General features: G+C 38.4%; 2 protein-coding genes across 3 annotated transcripts in view; both read left to right on the top strand.

Moving 5' to 3' along the window:
• The window catches only part of LOC143374756 (uncharacterized), a 44,701-nt gene extending 32,856 nt beyond the window's left edge, over positions 1 to 11,845 (top strand). Inside the window, exons 14-17 of one of the 2 annotated variants that reach the window (XM_076823170.1) lie at positions 7,952 to 8,376; positions 9,034 to 9,219; positions 9,729 to 10,075; positions 10,584 to 11,845. In XM_076823170.1, coding sequence (XP_076679285.1) covers positions 7,952 to 8,376; positions 9,034 to 9,219; positions 9,729 to 10,075; positions 10,584 to 10,635 — 1,010 coding nt within the window. In that variant the 3' untranslated portion in view covers positions 10,636 to 11,845. Of the gene's footprint in view, positions 1 to 7,951; positions 8,377 to 9,030; positions 9,220 to 9,728; positions 10,076 to 10,583 lie in introns of both variants that reach the window. The other variant, XM_076823169.1, reaches the window with a different exon arrangement.
• Positions 11,846 to 15,649: 3,804 nt separating this feature from the next.
• Positions 15,650 to 17,823, top strand: LOC143374764 (uncharacterized). The gene is made up of 3 exons (XM_076823185.1): positions 15,650 to 16,064; positions 16,956 to 17,115; positions 17,202 to 17,823. Exons 1-3 carry the CDS (start codon positions 15,887 to 15,889, stop codon positions 17,566 to 17,568), a joined length of 705 nt encoding a protein of 234 aa, XP_076679300.1. The 5' UTR covers positions 15,650 to 15,886; the 3' UTR covers positions 17,569 to 17,823.
• The last annotated feature ends 1,378 nt before the right edge of the window (positions 17,824 to 19,201 follow it).

Here is a 19,201-nt window from a genome sequence, read left to right as displayed (position 1 = left end):
TCAACGCGTGTAGTTTAATAGGATTTTTGTCAGATAGAATCGTATTCTTGTAATTTGTTCATCTTTGTGAATGCTGTTTGTCATTGAATATTGGCTATTCCTATATTTGAAGAAAGCATAGGTTCGGTTCGATACGAAGCAGAAACGAAATTTTCATTTGAGAATATTTTCTGAAGTGATGGTGCAGGTGCCACAATGAGAAAACCTATTTAATAGCTGTCTCTATAATAGAACAGTTCATCTGGCATTCTATTTCGGTTAATAGGAAACACACTTGTGTTCACATTATACAATTTTAGTTAACGTGATTTTCATGCCTCTTGTTTTATAATTTTATTATTTATATAATTTTATTGTAATATAAGTCTGAGAAAACGAAGAAATAATTAAAGTACCTATGTTAATTCTTCGGTACAGTGAGATAATGATGATCCCATTATTAAGAAAAATATCTTTCCATTTATAAGTGCCTCATACAGAACTAACTCCAATTTATTAGCAATATTTTCATTCATAAATGGAAGCATACCTATATAAAGCACAATTATTCTCTATACCACATTTCGAAATCAAACTAAGTAATGCTTTTTATACTTTGAGGTCTGAAATTCCCCACTGCACCAGTTGAGGGCTGAAGGTACATCATCGTAAATATTGAACCGTTTACCTTTGCAAATTGGGTGAGCGAAATCAAAGAGTGGAGAGTTTCAGAAGTGAAAAATTAAATTACTATCGCGAATGTTTGCCAGGTCAGAAGGCTGTCCCAGGTGGCATTAAAGTTTTGTTGTACGAAATGTATCCCAAAGCGATTAGCTTTATACTGTTTGCCTTTGAAACTTTTAAGAGTAACACCATCAAAGCCTACCCTGTGTTCGAAATTGAAGTATAAAGCTAATAGTGTAGAATTTTATTATCTATACATCTCCCATAAGCATATAAATTCTGGAATATTTTTGTAAAAATTGTAAAATATTACACTAAAAACAGATCAGTTGAAATATTCAACCTTTTCAATTTAATATTGTTTCATTATTCGTTTTATCGATGGCATGTGTAATGAAAGCATAATGTATCATGATTATACAATGACCATTAATCATCGTTACAGAGGTATTAATGTACCAATACGGTATTATTTTACATTATTAAATTATCAAATGAAGCTTCGTTAACAGTAATACCATCATAATAATTTCTCTTCCGTAAATATTGATTTCAATTAGCATCTATTCTTGCACCCTTGGTCATTTCGAGAATAATTATTATTTGTTAATCAGAAAGAAGATGGTAAAGAATGGTAAAGAATTTCGTGTAAAACACAAGTAATAGAAAACAAGACGAGTTATAAAATTTTCTCGCCTAATTTATTTTTATTCGTCTCATGATATTTGACAGTTTAAGAAACAAAATATTTTTTCCTGAACGTAACTTTTGAAAATTTCGGAATAATAAATTTCCTATAACAAAAGAATATTTCAACGTTCCTAAGCCTCGTTCATCGAACGAAGTCATGGTCGACGTCGACAATTAGGCTGCGTAACCTTGAAGAAGAAATCGTACGAAAATACCTTCTTTTGAAACCACAGTAGAATGCCGTCTTGTAGTCGATTTATCGAAATCAGCACGACATTGAACGAGCCGGACACAAGCGTAGCATGTAGTTTAATGACAAGAAAATTAGATTACTTATTCCAGCTTCCCTGCAAATAATTGAATATCTTCGATCTGTCAGATACGATCCTCGTTAGGTAGCTACTTAACTAATCCATCAGAAGTTAATTTGCTCCGGTATAACGAAGTGGAATATCAATAAACTATTTGACGATTTGACCGTTCCACTTTATGCTAAGTAACATTTAATATTTATGTAGAAGCCGTTCCCCTTACTGCTCCACTTTAATATTGTCTACTACTATTTCTGTCTCTATTCCTGTGTTCCTTATTCATTTATGTGCCTATCCTTGGGTGGCTTCTCTAATTTACATGATCCCTTTTCCTTCTTTCCTTCTGCAGCTCCTCCCCGCATTTTTTCTTCTTCGTTCATAATTCTTTCTTGCCTGTTCGTTTCTTATTAAAATTCTACTTGTTTCCCTTTTTTCTTCCGTCATTATTTACAACCGGGAATTTTTTAATCCTTTCTCTTCCACCTTGGTGTCTAGGCGAAGCCAATTTTAAAATATAGAAATTGGTAGAGGAACGTGCCTCGTCTAAACAGTAAAATCGAATGTGTGCCAGGTCGCTACGGCAAAGCTTTGTTGTCATTAATTGAACCACACATGCCGTTGCCAATCGAGTTTTCGTGGCGATCAGGGTCATAAGGATAAAACTGAAGCTGCAAAACGACTTGAATTAAGAAAACTTCTAATCAACTGGGGATGTGTTCCATAGATTGTAGTAATCTATTAAGTACAAATTGTCTTACTATAAGCACTCTCCAAACTATCGATTTTATGAAATACAACGAATGAACAAACTTTCATCATTTAAACACTTTACCGTTCGTGTTATTCTAATTTTCCGCAAAGTGTTCCGGATTGGACATGTAACCTTTTACATTTTCGCAGTGGCGTAAAGTTACTTTTTCCTCTACTTTCTTTGTTGTGAAAAAAGAAATATTTTAAATCACAAGTATGTATGTTTAAATATATTGTAAATGCTTTAATAAACTACGGAAAAGATCGCCTCACGGATCTGTTAACCTTTTTTTTTTGCTTGCACCGCCGGTCCCGAAGCGCGAGCTTGTAAGAACTGCGAAAGTGAGTTTCTTTATCCCAATGTCTCGATGGCTAAACACGCTTGGAAAAACTAGCATTGATCTTACATTCGCCAGAAATCTAGATGTATCTTGCATGCCATTTATTTCATACTTTAGCTATCACAGGCCTACAATCAATAAAATTATTTCTGCAATATCCGAGTATTCACGTCAAAAGCTGCGATTTTTTCTGAATTTCCGAGTTGGATATCTTCCCTTGTATACAAATTTTCTACAGTGAGCATTAAATAAAAGTTAAAACTAAAACGTCTCTGTTACTGCAGCTCACTGAATGTTTAAAAAACTCTGATTTAGTGACATGAAACGGCGACGATTGACAATCGACGCATCACCCGCCTCAAAGATCGTCGCGAGTCACCAGCGCGAACATTGGCACGACATTTACTACTCTTTAATAAACGTGGTACGCTTCAAATTCTCAACCCCTTCTCTGCAATATCACGTACGATTTAAAAAGAGCGTGCCGGTTAAAATCGATAATTACAATGATTCTCCCCGACCAGACTCCACAACCTTGAGATTCTTGCGTCGCGCGTGCGAGAATTTCCCGCCACCAGGAAAAAGACGATAAAGGCTGCTGGCGCTATTTCTGACATCGGACGCGATAGGGGATGATTGGAATGCGTCTGCCTTCTTTATCGGGGAAATATTATATGTAAAAGCCTGCCGCGGGCGCACGTGGTAATGAGACAAAACGCTAACCATGTATACACAGTCGATTACGTTTGAAGCATGGTGATGCAAGGACTCGCTTATTTTTATGGCGTGATGCGCTCCTGAATAACTTCGGCTCGACCTGCTTTTATTTTGCCCGCATTTCGACCTCGTTCTACACGTCCCGATGCTTTCCTTTTTCCAGACACTTCCGATTGCACCATTCAATCAGCCTTTCTTGCTTTTTTCCCACAGCCACGTTTTGTGAATATAGAATTTCATTTAGTTGTACTTTTGCCACTGCAGCCAGCGGATCATAAAATATTTTGTGCAACTGCCTGGGTATTTTGTAAATACTGTATTACTATGTCGTGTCATCTGTGATAAATGGAACGTTCTAAACTTTGTCTTATTTTGGTACTTGTTCTTTTACTTCAAGGACTCTTAAATATCATTGCATTATTAATTTAAAAGCAGGTCACACTAATCACGTTGGTATTACTAGCCCAAATATTTTTTATTATCAGAAATATTGTTAAGACCCTTAAGTTTCTCTTGAGAATGTAGTACATAATTATCACGTTTGTTTCTTAAAACTGTGCTCTAAGTTTTCAGGTTTAGAAAGACTTTCGTACTAAATGTACTTTGGGTTGGGAATTAAACTTTAGTCCCTGTGAAATACCCAGTTTATCGCGAAGCGTGTATTTACAGTGTAAACTTTTCTTTCAGTTAAAACACTGTCTGTTATTTATAGATTTAAATACTAATGGAATGCCTCTAATTAATGTGAATTCCAAATACCAGTCGAGCCAGTTCCTGAAGCTTTCGTAATTCGGTTGACTCCAGCTTTGTAGAGTTGTTTAAAAGCAATTTACGATAGCCATTGAGCGTTTGACGAAGACATTGTTAACGAGCGAGGTCGATGCAGGGTTCAATAATCGACCTTACGTAAATCAACCCCTCACTGTTTAGGAACAACTTTAATTACCGAGGGGTGTAAGTACGCTCAACTCGAGGTTCGTCAATTGTAATGAAAACGGCTGGAACATCACAAACCTATAAACAATACACGATAAAATTTTCTGGATATCATTTTATTATTTGACGAAAGGAACGCTTAGAAGTTAAAGGGTGTTTCTGAACCATGGGCAAATATTAATCGGGTTAATGGAACTTGTGAAAAAAGTCTTAATTAAAGCAATTACTTTAAAGTGTTTTCTAGGCTAAATATTCCACCACGCATAACGTCGATATTAACATATATAAATACAACTAAATAATTAATCTTCTACACAATTAATATTCTAAACAACTCTCTTATACAAGAAATCAACAGGAAGTTATGTATATGGAAAATAAATTTCCGAATCTAACAATAGCAAAATAATAATTTGTCATTCTTATTATTATTGTCATAACATTTCCATGTATCACTTCGTAACAGTGAAGTCACGACGAAAGAGAAGACAGAAGGTCCACGTGGCTTCGTTGATGCGAAAATGAAAGCTGTTACATAGCACTCGAGGCGAGTTGTCTTTTTGTACTCAAACATAGTACGCCACGTCCGGAACGCGGTGACGTAAAGCATTATTTTTGTGATACGCCGAACTGGTGGGCGACACACTGTACTGTTTTATTTTAAATGCGTCCCTGATTCGATCTCAATTGATTCTCCAATGTACATATAACAAGTAGTCGCGCGTAAACAGAAGCTCGAGCGCCTTGCTGTTACACGCGCCACTAGTATTTGGAACAATCTTTTCAAATAATTGAAATATATCGTACCTCTCTTTTTATACTTCGCAATATTGACATCTCTATTTTCAATTTTTTCCCTCATTCCATATTCATTAAAATAATTTATGATTAAGCAAATTCCATCTACGATAAAGAAACATTTTAAACTGTTACAAATAGCAGTAAATTTCTTTTTATAAAAGCAACTGTTATTACAGTAATCATAGGAGTGACAAATTATTGTTTTGCTATTAAAAACAACTTAATTTTAATGTAATATTAGTCAATCTTCATTAACCTTTATTAGGTATAATAAATATTTAAATGTAATTATTATTTGTGTTATTATGAAAGAAAGTGGATAATGAAGTACCAAGGGTTCAAAACCCACCCTTTCGTGACTTGAAGTCAAAGTTCTATTGAAATCCCTCATAAAACAGTTTTTGGTCGTTTTTGAACGATGTCCTACGTGCCACAGTCGTTCAAATTGAAAAGAAAAAAAAGTAGTACAAGGCGTAACGAACGAAGTGCATTTATTTATGCAGCCACGGCGACGTGCACTGTCCCGCTTTCATTTTATTTTTACCCAGTATTCCTTTCTATTTGTGCACTTGCTTTGGGCTGTGCATAGTACTACTCTCTCTCTCTCCTCAAATCTGCACGACAAACGTCGCGAAGTACGCGTGCTTCCTGATTATGAAAAAGGAACGATTGAAACGTTTATGACTATTTCTTCCCTCGTTATTTCTCACAAAATTATCTCATATACTTTTGTCACGATATTTACATAAAACGGCCGTATTATTAACACGCGAGGTTGTTTTTAAGAAATAGCCAGACTGATGAAAAATAAATATTTGCGGGAGTAACATTTGAAACACAAATACTGAAAATTTTGTATAGAATTTGTATGTCTTTGTTTACTGAAATACCACGAATGTACAAAAATATTCTGGCGACGTTAAAATTAAACTACGGGAATAAATTCAATTACGGAAACTTGATTGATCGCTACTTTTGCACGAGAAATTGATGGCAATTAAGCGGAGAGCGAAGCGAGCGTGAATTTAATTTCATCAATTAGCAATTTCGAGCACACCGATGGGGCTTCTCAGCTATTTTATATCGACTGTCTGCCAATGAGCTGCAGAGTTACTAGAAATGGAGACGGAAATCCGATAAATACGTAATTAACAGCGAATTGTATTTTGAGCATGTATCAGCCATCGTCAGCTAATAAATCATCAGAATGGCTTTTGCCAAGACAAATACGGTAAATAAAAAACGATAGGAACGAGATAATGGTCGTTTTGAAAGATCATTTCACTTTAATGGGCTACAGCACCTTGCAGGCCAAAAAGAATGGGTAACTTTAAATTGTTTTCTCAGGTAATTTTTCAGTGAAATATCCAGACCTTTTTAAACGATGTTAGGCAATATTTTTTACCTTTGCTTTCATACATTTTTTATTACTTAAAGTTTTAAAGTGGTGGAGTTATATAACATTGCCCACCGTTATGTGATATGGTTACATAAAAAATTAAAAATTCTTATTTCAACTTAAAGTAAAATAGATTTTCTTCAATGTAGCGTACCATTTTTAAATAATTTTCAGAAATAAAGAAATGGCATCTTCGTAAAGAATATTATATTGAAGAAATTAAAACATGATAAAAACCTAACCGTGGTGTAGCCCCTTAAAGCCACATAAAAATTGCCTTTTTTCAAAAGTGATCGAGCAATCACGTTGAATGAAAGTGTACCTGTAGCTTCGTCGATCTCGTAGAAACTTTGACACTTTGTCGTCACGTAAGCGCCACACGACTGGTCACAGGTCGGCAGCCTTTTCCACTCGCCACACAACAACGCCGTATTGAACACGAGACGAACCCCTCAGCCGCGAATGCAAGTTCGAGGAATTGGTGGAGCGACTTTCAACCAGCCAGAAAACTCTGCGCATAAATTCCCCGCGTGAGGGATGATTTATCGCATGGCTGCGCGTACAGTATCCACGAAATCGTGGCGGGAAGTTCGGCGAAGTAAACCGTCTTTTATCTCGCGTGAAAGCGTGATCACAAATAAAAATAACTGCGTTGTGAATACGCGGAACGGGGTCGAGGAAAGAAATGCGAGCGGCGACATTATTCTTTCTATTTGTGCTCGATCGCTGGCATCTTGATGGATATGAAAAAAAGAGGTCGTCAATGTCTAGGGTACTGTCAACGAGAGCCGAGGAACTATGTATAATTTACGCCTTCATCAACGATTATCTGCTTCTTCGTTCGTGTAACACACTTGTTTGCCTACTTTTATATCTACTGAATTTGTACACGGTGAACGAAAAATTGTTGTGGTGGAGCCAGGAAGGGTGGGTTCCTACATTTTAACCATTTGTGGTCAGCGTCATTTCTGAGTTACCATTTTCGTATTTTTGAATCTTTAAACTTTTGAGTGATAATTGTGTATTTGTAATGCTCATACAAAGCAATATTTTTTTTTTGTTTGAATTACAGAAATATTGATAAAAACAATTTTCCCTGGGCTGCGACACACGCCGTGTGACCACGAAGAGTTAAAATCATTTTTGTGGTTCACTTTTGATATTTTTCTGTCTGCTTAAAATCAGTGCTAAACCTATCTACCGCGTAGACTTACAATTAAGCAAACTTCCAAAGCGAAAACGCGCCACTGCCAGGGGTATGGTTAATTGAAATCTCGTTAAACGCCATTCACCCTCCACGGTGTACGCGATAACTTAATATGAAAGATTTTGTTTGATTGCAGAGAGCGACAAGAGGGTAGTAGTGAAACGCGAAGCTGGCGGCGAGTTTGGTTTCCGCATTCATGGCTCGAAACCAGTGGTGGTCTCCGCCATTGAGCCAGACACACCGGCAGAGAGCTCCGGCCTCGAAGTCGGTGACATTATAATGTCCGTGAACGGCAAAAGTGTGATGGACTCGACTCACTCAGAGGTCGTCAGGCTCGCACACTCTGGCACCGACGTTCTTGAGCTCGAGGTGGCGAGGACCTGCAACGTTTTGGCACCAAGGCTCACCAGGCCTGGGATGAAGGACGTCGCCGACGAGGCACCCATGTGCTCTGGCTACCTTTGGAGGAAATCCGCGACGTCCTCCAACACGGACAAGTGGGTTCGGAGGTGGTTTGCTCTGCGCCGCGATAATTGCCTCTACTACTACAAGACTGACGCGGTTAGTGTAGAAACGACCCATAGGGTGGAATTGTTCTTCGTGGACTTAATAATTTATTGTTTATTAACCCTTCACTGATCACGTGGAGTCTCACAGACTCCTCTTTAATAATTTGATATTGGCAAGCCTAAATTAATTTTTAACATATACCGAAGTTATTAGTGACTTTAGTATATGACCATTCCAATAAATTTTTGCGAATAAAACGAAGTTATTCGATAATAACGATTTTTTGTTTTATTCGAAGATCGTGAATTACGAAAGCTATTTCTGTTTTACAATATTGTAAAACAAGGTCGAATGAAAAGAAGCAGGTGTGTTCCAGACTCCACGTCACAGATTTTCAAATGAAATCCAGTCTTTATATTAATTTCTAAACTCATGCTTACGTTATTCTCATCTGATTCTACCATTCCCCAATCTAAACAGCTGGGAACACGTAAGTCGGTAACTCGTAACTTATCCATCTCAAGAGACTGGAACTCACAATCCCAGTCGTTCATCAAATGAAAAGTCCCCCAGCCACGCCTTATTGGAACAGAACCCAATCGACCGTCATTCCTCCCCGCGAATCGCATCCCATCGCGATGACGAGTGTTCGCCCGCGATCGTTTATCCAGCGAAATGGTTCACGGGAGTGCGATTCCGTTGCAGCAGGATTCACAGCCAGTGGGGGCGGTAATGCTGATAAAGTACGACGTGGAGCAAACGCCCGAGCTGAGGTTAAACAGTTTCGCGGTGAAGAAACAGGGTGCACCGACGCTCCGGCTAGCGGCGGACACAGAGGAGGCTGGTGCCCGATGGACGACGGTCATCAAGGAAGCCATAGAGAGAAACGACCAGGTGAATATCACGGGGCAGCGACGAAACTTTATCCTCTTCCAGGAACACCGGGGCCGCGATAAATTTTCATGCCATTCGCGTGCTGCAACTTCTGGGAATGTAACGAGATGCAGAAACTGGCCAGACCTTCTCCGCGTGCTTCAGAAAACAAGATTCATTTTAAATTCCTGCACTTCGGCGATACAGATACGCGAGTTGCTTGAACGATCAGAGTTCTGGGCGAGGCGGTCCCGCGAAATGGTATTGTTCCATCGTGGATGTTTTATAATAGGATTGCATAAAATAATCGGATTTAATTTGTGAAACGGGAAAATTCAGACTCCAAGTGTGTTCGTTTAATTGTTTATTTTATCGGTGGGGTGCTAGTTGAGCTTTGGCGAGGCTTATTGTATCGATATTAGTTGGTAATTCAGTTTCTGTTTCTCTTTACTTCGTCAGGCTGTCCAACCTAAATTTGTCGAAACCTTGTATTTGCCAGTGTAATTGGACATTATTGGTGTGTTTTGTAGGTCGACACTTGGCTAGAAGCGTCGCTGAAAATGCGCGAGATGGCGGCCTGCGCCATTCAGCGACCAGACTGTTTCGGATATCTGAGCAAGCAGCAGGAGCACGCCAAGAAGACGTCGTCGCCGACGGGTTGGTCCAGGCGGTATTGCGTGCTGAAGGATGCTGCGATGTACTTTTACGACGACGCCAATGCAGAGAAGGCTTTCGGTGTCGCCTGTCTTCACGGCTTCAGGGTGCACAGCAGCGCGCCGACTTCCGGTGGCAGGAAACACGCGTTCGAGCTACAGTCGCCAGACCCCACACGGAGGAGTTACATCTTCGCGACTGAATCTGAAATGGACAAGAAACGGTAGAAACTGTTGGGGCCCTTTCACCGTAGACACTTCTGTGACCTTTCACTGGTATTTCGAAAATACTCATTCGATGTTCGAAAGAGCAGTGACATAAAAAGAATGGAAAATCTGGAGAATCTGTGAATACATATGCCCAAAATATCGGTGAAGATGTGGAAGTGTCTCTTGTGGAAAGGACCTTATGCGTTTTAATAGATTCTTTCGTAGTTAGAGACTCTTGATAATATTTTCATCTCCAATTTGTTATTCTGATAATAAAGCAAACAAATTGTGTATTCCTCCTGATATGTAAATATACTTTGCCCATAAAATATAGTATTTTTTATTAATTGTTGCCTCCTGGTTTTCGAAATTTTAGATTCAGTTCCTTGAAGTTGGGAAAATATATTTTGGGGAGAGATGTAATTAAGGTGGTGTGGTGTTATTATATGTCTGACAGGATTACGACGAGATTTTAAAAATTCGTATAAGAAATGGACTTTAATGGGCCCTTTTTTTTTGCAGATGGCTGGCAGCTCTCGAATATTCGATCGATCGATGGATAAAGATTGGTTGACACAGGCCCATTTACCGTACGAGGCGGCAAAGAAGTCGAAGCAGCGAAGATCCTCTGAGGTGTCCTTCGCCTCTTCCTGTTTCCGGTTCCTAACGAACATCGTCGCGAATCACAAGCTCATCGACCATTTTCATCGTCGCCTCGATTCTCGCGCGCAAATTCATCGTGTGGGTCATGTCGCAAATATCCATCAAGTTCGCGATTCTTCACAAGTCCTGACACTTCTGCTAATATTATTCTCAACTCATAATTACCCTAACAAGCATTTTCAAAATTGTCGATGAAAATATTCTACGATAGAATATTGAAGAACGCTAGAATCATCAGTTCAGGTCGTGAAATCTAACGCACTTGTTGCACAAATTTTTAAAATCACTGTCTCCAATGGTTGTCGTTGTGCCATTTCTGCCAAACCCACTTCAGTTGCCAAAGTTTTATTCTTAAGAAGATAATTTTATTCTCCGATCTTTGATCATTGAAACCTTGTACAGGATTTAACTCGATGATCCTCTGTGATTTGTAATTTTGTGGCCATTTTAGCTGTTAATCATAAATTTCGACGACTTTATTGTTACCAACGATTCTAACTCCCAGTTTTATAAATTTTATCGATCTTAATGTCGCTGACGCTATTTTATGATAATTACTAGTCACTAGAGGTGTCGTGTTTATCAACGATTAAAGACGACTGATATTTGAAATAGCGTTTCTCAAAATCATCCGTCATAAATGAATGGTATCGTTAAGAATTATAATTATAGAGTTCACAGAATAATTAGGGGGCCAGAAGAATGTTTAATTCGACATTCATATAATTTTTATTTTAGTTTTATCTAAGTAGTATTTATTATTCATTATTACATGAACGACGAAGTTCGTTTTCATTTTCGCACAAAATGTAACGCACAACTATTACCATTTATATCATTGTTTCCATTTCAATTAATTTGTATTGGAGAATTTTCTGTTTTATGACATTTATATCGTTATCGAGTACATTTGCTGTTACTGCCATTTTGCGCCAACAAGTGTAGACTTGGACACGATAGGGTTGTAAATAAAAAGTTCTTCTATTTTGGACGTTGTATAAAGCTTGAGAAACGCTGTTTTATGTATATAGTTGGCTCCAGTATCAATTCGTACACGAATGTTATTGGATTGCTGCAGGAATTCTTGCAAATTCTTACATTTAATAAATTATTCGTATTTCCCCAGTTTTTTAATTAATCGATAAGGTTGTCCGTTGAAAATTCAACACACTCCAAAATGAATGGCAATTTCACAATTTATTCACTAGTCCTTCGGCACCGCAAAACCCCAAAATTCACACAGTGTTTTTAATACGCGATATTAAGTTCGTTGTAGAAAGAGGGATTCAGCGTTTGTGGGAAATTAACTCTGTGACCATAAATGACCCTGAGTTACGTATACTCCACTGTATATTACAGATTATAGTCAGCAGTAAAGTTTTCGCTAAGGTGTATAACAAATACTTACAACAAATCAAACATGCTGCGCAAAAATTTGCAAGGACCCCCTGCAGCAATGCCATATTACTCTCCGGTTACACTTTCAAACTCATGCGCAGAGTTTAGCCCTTTGCCCTCCAAGTATGCCTCCCATGCACACTGTGCTTTCAATTAACAGTACTTGCTGATTTTATTAAGAGTTGTCAATATGGAAGAATTTATAATTCGTAACATTATAAGTTTACTGTGCAATAGTTGCATTTCCATTGTGCATGCCCAAATATAAGTTGGAGAAGTGCGACGGAGCCAAAATTATCTATTTAGTATCAAGACATTAATATTGTGCGACAAATAACCAAATGTCCCTCGCAAAATTTGTTTTCTTTCTTCTTCCACCTCTATTTATATTTTAATTATTGTTTTTAGAATCATTCTACTATATTATTCCCCACTCCCAAGCATTGCATTTAAAAAACACAGCATTGGGCATCGAACGAGTAAGTTGGAGAGCAAAGGGTTATCAATTTGTATTGTTACTGGCTTTTTGGATTCCGTTTTTTATAAGACATGTATATAGGAGATTGCATAGCCGACTTAACACGCAGGAATTGAAATCGTACACATCCCTGACAAAGCGTCGAGCATCAAAACCGTGAACGAAGATCGTTTATTCACCGATTGTGTCTTGTATTAGAAAGATCCCCGCGTTCCCTTTAAAGTAATAGGACTCGATTTAGCTTTTAAGATGGTTAACAGTCGTCCACCGCGTTTCCACAGATTTCCATGTGAATGTTCGCCGTGACAAACTACGATAGCCGTCGCCGAGATCGGTCCCCCAAACGCGCCACATCGTTTAGTAGGTATACTTTATATTTCGTTTGGGCAAGCGTCGTCCAACGCCGTGAAACGGGCACACGTGCGTCAGCATGGTAACACTTATTAATTCGATCACGTATCGCGGTATGCTGTCGCGCACAACTACGACAAACGTGTCGGGGAGATATTTAAGTACTGAAACGAATGCACAGTTGAACGAAAGGTGTTACTTAGACTGTAAGAATCATGAATAGCGACATACGCGAACTAGAGTCAGGTAAATTAACGAGGAACGAGTGTTCTAACGAATTTTTTATTCGCCGTGGACGAGAGAAATGTCTTCTCCAACGACCATCCTTCGCTCGCGCGTTTCAAGGTTTATTCGAATAGTTATCGTTTAATCGATAAATTAGGGAACTCGTGAAAGCGATTAGTACAAAGTAATTTTGTGGGAAAATTATAATTGTGAATAACATCGCGCTGCAAGTAAATTCAACAAGCTTTCACATTCTGTCGTGTTTAAATATTCGGAGAAACTCTAATCTGAATGGTACTTTGTTTTTAAAACATTTAATTTCATATGTAGGCAGACTTGCTGGTGTTTCAACTCCTTGCATCTTAATATTTTTAGTGGACATAGTTTTCGAGGTGCATTCAACACATGGAAGTAATAAAAAAGAATTTATATAAGTGTGTATTCTATTTGTCCTGTTTTTATATATATATGGCTCTTATTAAAGAAGAAATGAATTATTCGAATAATCTTCAAACGCGTCGAAGCGTCGTCGAACCAAAGAATCCTGTGACAAATCTCCAACGCCAAAGAGGAAGAATTCTGTACCGTGTGAATGCTTTCTTCCGCGTGCTTGTTGCGTGAATACGAAATATCTAGCGCGATGATACGCGAGTACTCGCATGTACATGGAATTGCCGCAATTATATCTCGCTGTTCATACCGCCACTCTTTGTATCGATGCCACAGAATATCCTCGAGCTCCGACGAACGAAAGGACGATGTACGAGAACAGCGACTAATTGAAAGATCTAGCGCGCATGCGCGTGCGCGCGCTATCTTTGGACAGCGAATGAGATGAGTCCTGATGATTACGACGAGAAAATTAATCGAGCTTGTGCTCGAGAACGAAATAGAAACGAGAGTCCGGGGGGGTGGGGGGGGGGGGGGGTGGGCAGAGAACGACAGGAAGAAACGTGATCGAAGCGATCGTCATTAGACGAGAAACGACGAGAGAATGGCGCGAAATTTAACGAACAGACCGCTCAAATGCACAGATAATAAAATAGGAGGTTTAATACAATTGTAGAATGAAGTGCGTCAATTATTTACCCGTCACCCTTCGAGCTGGTTTGAAGGATGTTGGTCTTATTGCTGTTTAGACGATTTTTCTTATCGCCGTGAAAACCGGTTGCATTTTTCTGTTCTTATGGGAGCATGCTGTGAAAGGAAAGGATTCTGTAAAGTGTCCCAGTGACTTTGTTTATTTTTGTCTCTTCTCCACGCTGCTTGTTAAGTTTGCGACAGTTGAACCGAAATGAATTTCTTCTTTCTCGGAAGGACGAACCATCGCAACGGCGGTCGTCTTTTCAACCCGAGAAACAGAGTGTTTATGATAAGTACGTGCATTTGTAACTACATCACATAATGATAATAAATATGGTATTGTTATATTTTTGTTAGCGTAAAGATGTCTATATGGAGTATTTTATTCTTGGGTTCGATTTGTGCTACTTTTCATGTAGGATTTCAGTTCTAACTTTACGATCCCACGGAGAAATGCGCAAACATAAGTTCGCGATTTTGTTAAGAAAAATATGTACCGTCAATTAAATGTTGTTTTTCAGAAATCGATCGTTCATGATTTTCAACCACCACGCAATAATAATCGTCAGTAATTAAGAAAGAGCGAATTTATTTTATAAATACTTTTTATTTCACTTACTAACTTATATAATAAACATTTACTTAACTCTACTCGTCGAATGAAAAAAAGAGCAGAGAATATCAGATATTTTGGCTTAACAGGTGCAACTTCAAATGCTTCAGTTCTAAAAGAAATGGTGAAGTGTAGTTGGACTGCCATTAATATTGGAAGTAAGTTTGACTAAAATTAAATCCAGGTCAAAGGGGAGATTTGAGGATACATAGTACATTACTAGAAATGTAAAAAAGGAATGATTCGCATAGCATATAAATGAGTTCAAGTATGCATCATCTTCAACTTGTTATCACGCAAAGTAAATTTTCAAGAAACGGAGGCTAACAAGACTTTAGGGCTAACAAAGGTCGATACTTTTTTACTTAGAGTTCACCATTTTTCGATACTGTAGCATACAAAATATAGCATTCCATTTAAAATAACAAAATTGACCTTGAAATCTGCGAAACAACGCCACCTATAAAAAAAGTACATGCACTAAAAAATGATGTGCCCCTTCAAAGGATGCAACTCTAGAATAACAAAAACTTTTATACAACGCATACTTTAGAAGTTATTCGAGGTGTTGCAAGTTGCGTGGACCGCTCTGTATACTTCCAACAATTTCATCAGCCACCATAAAAGTGTACAATGCATCAAGCTCACTCTTTAAAGAATATGTTACATTCTAATTTACACGTAGCTTTCCTTCAATGCAACTGATAACCTCTATATAGTTATCAGTGTCCCGGGCACTAACATAGAAGGGAAAGCCACCGATAAAATATAGCCGCCAGTCGCCAGACCATCTGTGGCACCGAACGTGGCCATTGCTTGCGACCAATCTTCGGTGGCTTGCCACTTGGCGTCGCGGCATTTAGTGTCCCGTTTGGGAAAGGCCTTTCCTCTCTAGTGGCTGGGACACTGACTCTGTGTCCGCCACTCTTCGCCCACATACCGAATCGAGTGCATTACACGTAAGACATCGGTGACAATTGAAATCCTACACCGATACTCCCATTTGAAACGGACATGGACAGTTTCGATACAGAGACGTTCGTCAAATTGGTGCGTGCCAGATCTGCGTTGTGGGACGTTCGCACCGAAGAGTACGCTAACAAAGTTAAAAGGAAAGAATGTTGGCTGGAGATATTTCGTATAATGATAGAGGATTTCGATGAGCTCCACGATGAAATGAAGGTAAAAGTGAGTAAGTATTTCCGTCTCGATCAGTGTGTCGAATATCGGATGTGTAGAGGCAGAGAAGTTGGACTTGAATTCTGCTGTAAGGCTGCTCTGATTCACCACTATGGAGAAAGTACTCTGGAAGTAATCCATAAGTTTTATTAGAGTCTGAACGGAATCAACTAACCGTTCAAAGACACGGCTCCTACTTCAGAGCAGAGATGGGCAAAGCTTTATGGGGATGACGAATAATGAATAGGAATAACGAGTAAACTTCTATTCGCCAGAAACGAATAAATTTTTAATCAAATTATAATTTATCCAGATAAGATACATAATTTTTATTCGAATAATTGTTTACTCGTTGTACTGGTCGTATGAACACACTTTTAGAAAATGAAGAGGAGATCAAAATTATGAAAAGTTATTCGTACTATTTGAATATTTTTGTGATTTTCCAATAAATGGATAATAATCATTATCCGGATAAAATATTCGATCAAATGGAATATTTATTCGGATACTTATCTTAGAGAAATATTTATTCGAAACAATTCGATTAGCGTTGAACTGCTACTTTTACGTTAGCAACCTTTGACGTTATATATATAGTTATGCAAGTTCCCCCACTGTACCTCCCGTTGCCATGGCAAGTTGTGGATACTGTGGCGCGGCGACATGTTTGGCGCCAGATTTGAATAGCATATGTTCATAGGAAGAGAATAGAAAGACTAAACTAGAAAGTTTGCAGTGTAAATGCTCCGAATTGTTTCGAATATTATTTGAGTCCCGAAAATTTGAAAAGACAATGATATATTTTTTATTTTTATTCAATTTTACAAAACTTCTGTTCTACTTTCAGCATGAATTGAGTTCTTAAAGAAATTTCAAGTAAACAGGAATTGCATTCTTTCAGGCTCTGAAATACAAAGAAAGTGGAAGAGTCTACGGAATTGTTTCACCAGAGAATTAATGAAACAGAAATCTGAAAATTCGGGCGCAGGGGCTTCGAATAGGAAAAAATACATGTACTTTGACATCCTCACATTTTTAGCCCCAGCTTTACTAGATAAAACGTATGTTCTAATTAATAAGGCACCCTACACATTTCTACCATTATAAATGGTCCTTTAAATTACCCTTTACTTTTATATATTTCCAGTACACATTACCTGACTGTCGTAGACGAAGACAAAACCATAACAGTGAAAGAAGAAGATGGACACAGAGAAGCGTCAATTGAAAAAGATTTATCTATTGAGAAAGAGAAGCAAATTTTACCTACACTGAAACGAAGAAAAATCGAGTCCGACGATGTATTGCACGATTTAAGTAAAGCATTGGAGGATATAAATCGAATATTGAAGGAATTGTTCAAGTGTAGAACGCAACACGAAAGTGTCCTAGGAGATGAAGATAAATTGTTCCTGTTATCTCTTCATAGAGATTTGAAATCTATACCACCCGAGAAGAGGCTAATGGCGAAGGTAGAGCTGATGCAAATTTTGCACAAGTATAATAATTTCTAAACACTTCTCCCCCTCTGTACATTTAACGCAAAGTGTCTTTCATCTGCAACATCTCGAACACGGAGGTTCGGTACCTAAATATTTCACAATTAATCAGTGTGTACCATTTGGTGCTCCTTCGCCAGCAGAATCGTCTCACAATTCTAAGTCACCCATGCTAAATGTTCTTAAAAATACTGCAGAATAGTTTAAGAATACGTATATTGATGTTTTTTTTTTTTAAAATAAAAGAATGTTAAAGTTACGTCTCATTTATTTCTCATCTTGCAAGAATTTTTGCTTTAAGAAATCAAACACTTGCAACACGTTGATCTCGCTTAACCCATGAAGCATTCACGCAAAGGTCAACGAATGCTTCGTGTAACCGATCCAAAAGGCCACGAAGATAAACGGAAATCCGTATTGTCAGTAGCCAACGCGTTTTACAAATTGCAGTCCAGCAAACGCCAATGAATGGGCGGCTGGCGAAAATCGCCCGATAGGAAGCAACGGCATGGATGAGCAGAATATTTTGCACAGGAGACGTCGAGAAATTTAAATGACCCGATACAAATGGGCGTAAAAGAAAGTACGACGCGGTTTTACGCAACTTTTTCGCGCCATTTTACTACCGCTCGCGGCGACTGGTATTCGTCGATTCACCGCGAATGGCAACTTCGCGGATTCGGTTACCGTTTCGATTGACGATACCAGTGACGTATAAATTTCATGCAGAAAATACATAAGAATGCCTCTTGGTTCGTGCATAAATTTCATCCTGACTTTTGTCGAGTTTTCTGCGCATAGTTGCGTTTTATTGGCGACGCCTGCGCAGGAGCCATGCGCAAGAAGAGAACACTTCTTCGTATTTGGGACTATTTTAAGAACGAAGTTCAGAAGGAACTTTGGAAATATGATATACCATAGGTTGTTTTATGCAAATGTAACTATGAAGCATTAATGAATTTTGAATAATATTTATAGCATCGTAGCTGCGATGGTGTTGAGAAAAAAGAGGATTATATTCATTTTTGTGAAATCTGACAAGTATGAAATTTAAGGCACCAATTGTAACAGACCTTCATAGCTGTTTCCGTGTGTTTGATTTAGTAATAATTATAGGCCAACTACTTCCGAGAATTCGTGAAACGTTCGCCCAAGATCGAAACGTGTAATTTCGCAATGGAATTCGTTTCTGGGGATTATTAGTCGGTCCCCGAACTTGATACGCAATCCTTTACTGATACGTTACGCTGCGCGTGGTGATATTACCTATTAATCCCTACAAATAGTAATTACTATTAAATTATTACGTCTGGCGCTGTATAATTTACATCAATTCTAGATTCAAAAGTCTCGCGGCATTTTTGGGATTCCACAGCAGGAAATTCCTGCAAGAGAGAGTAATTGCATTGTATTAGGTTTCAGAATTTTATGACTGAGCAATCCAAATCCATTACTACCAATTCATTCCATCGCTATCAAAGCACAATTCTTCAGAGAATTAAAAATACTAAAGATGCGACCATGAGTACGAATCCATCAGCGTGGAAGGATCAGAGACTCCTTCGGGGAGGATCTGTAATTCCAGCGAGCCGTTGAGAAACGCGATGCAAAACGGATTCGAGGTTGCTTAGGGCCCGGTACACGGTTT

This window comes from Andrena cerasifolii, chromosome 11, assembly GCF_050908995.1.
Source record: "Andrena cerasifolii isolate SP2316 chromosome 11, iyAndCera1_principal, whole genome shotgun sequence".
Lineage (NCBI taxonomy): Eukaryota > Metazoa > Arthropoda > Insecta > Hymenoptera > Andrenidae > Andrena > Andrena cerasifolii.
This window is presented reverse-complemented; position numbering and strand designations above follow the sequence as displayed.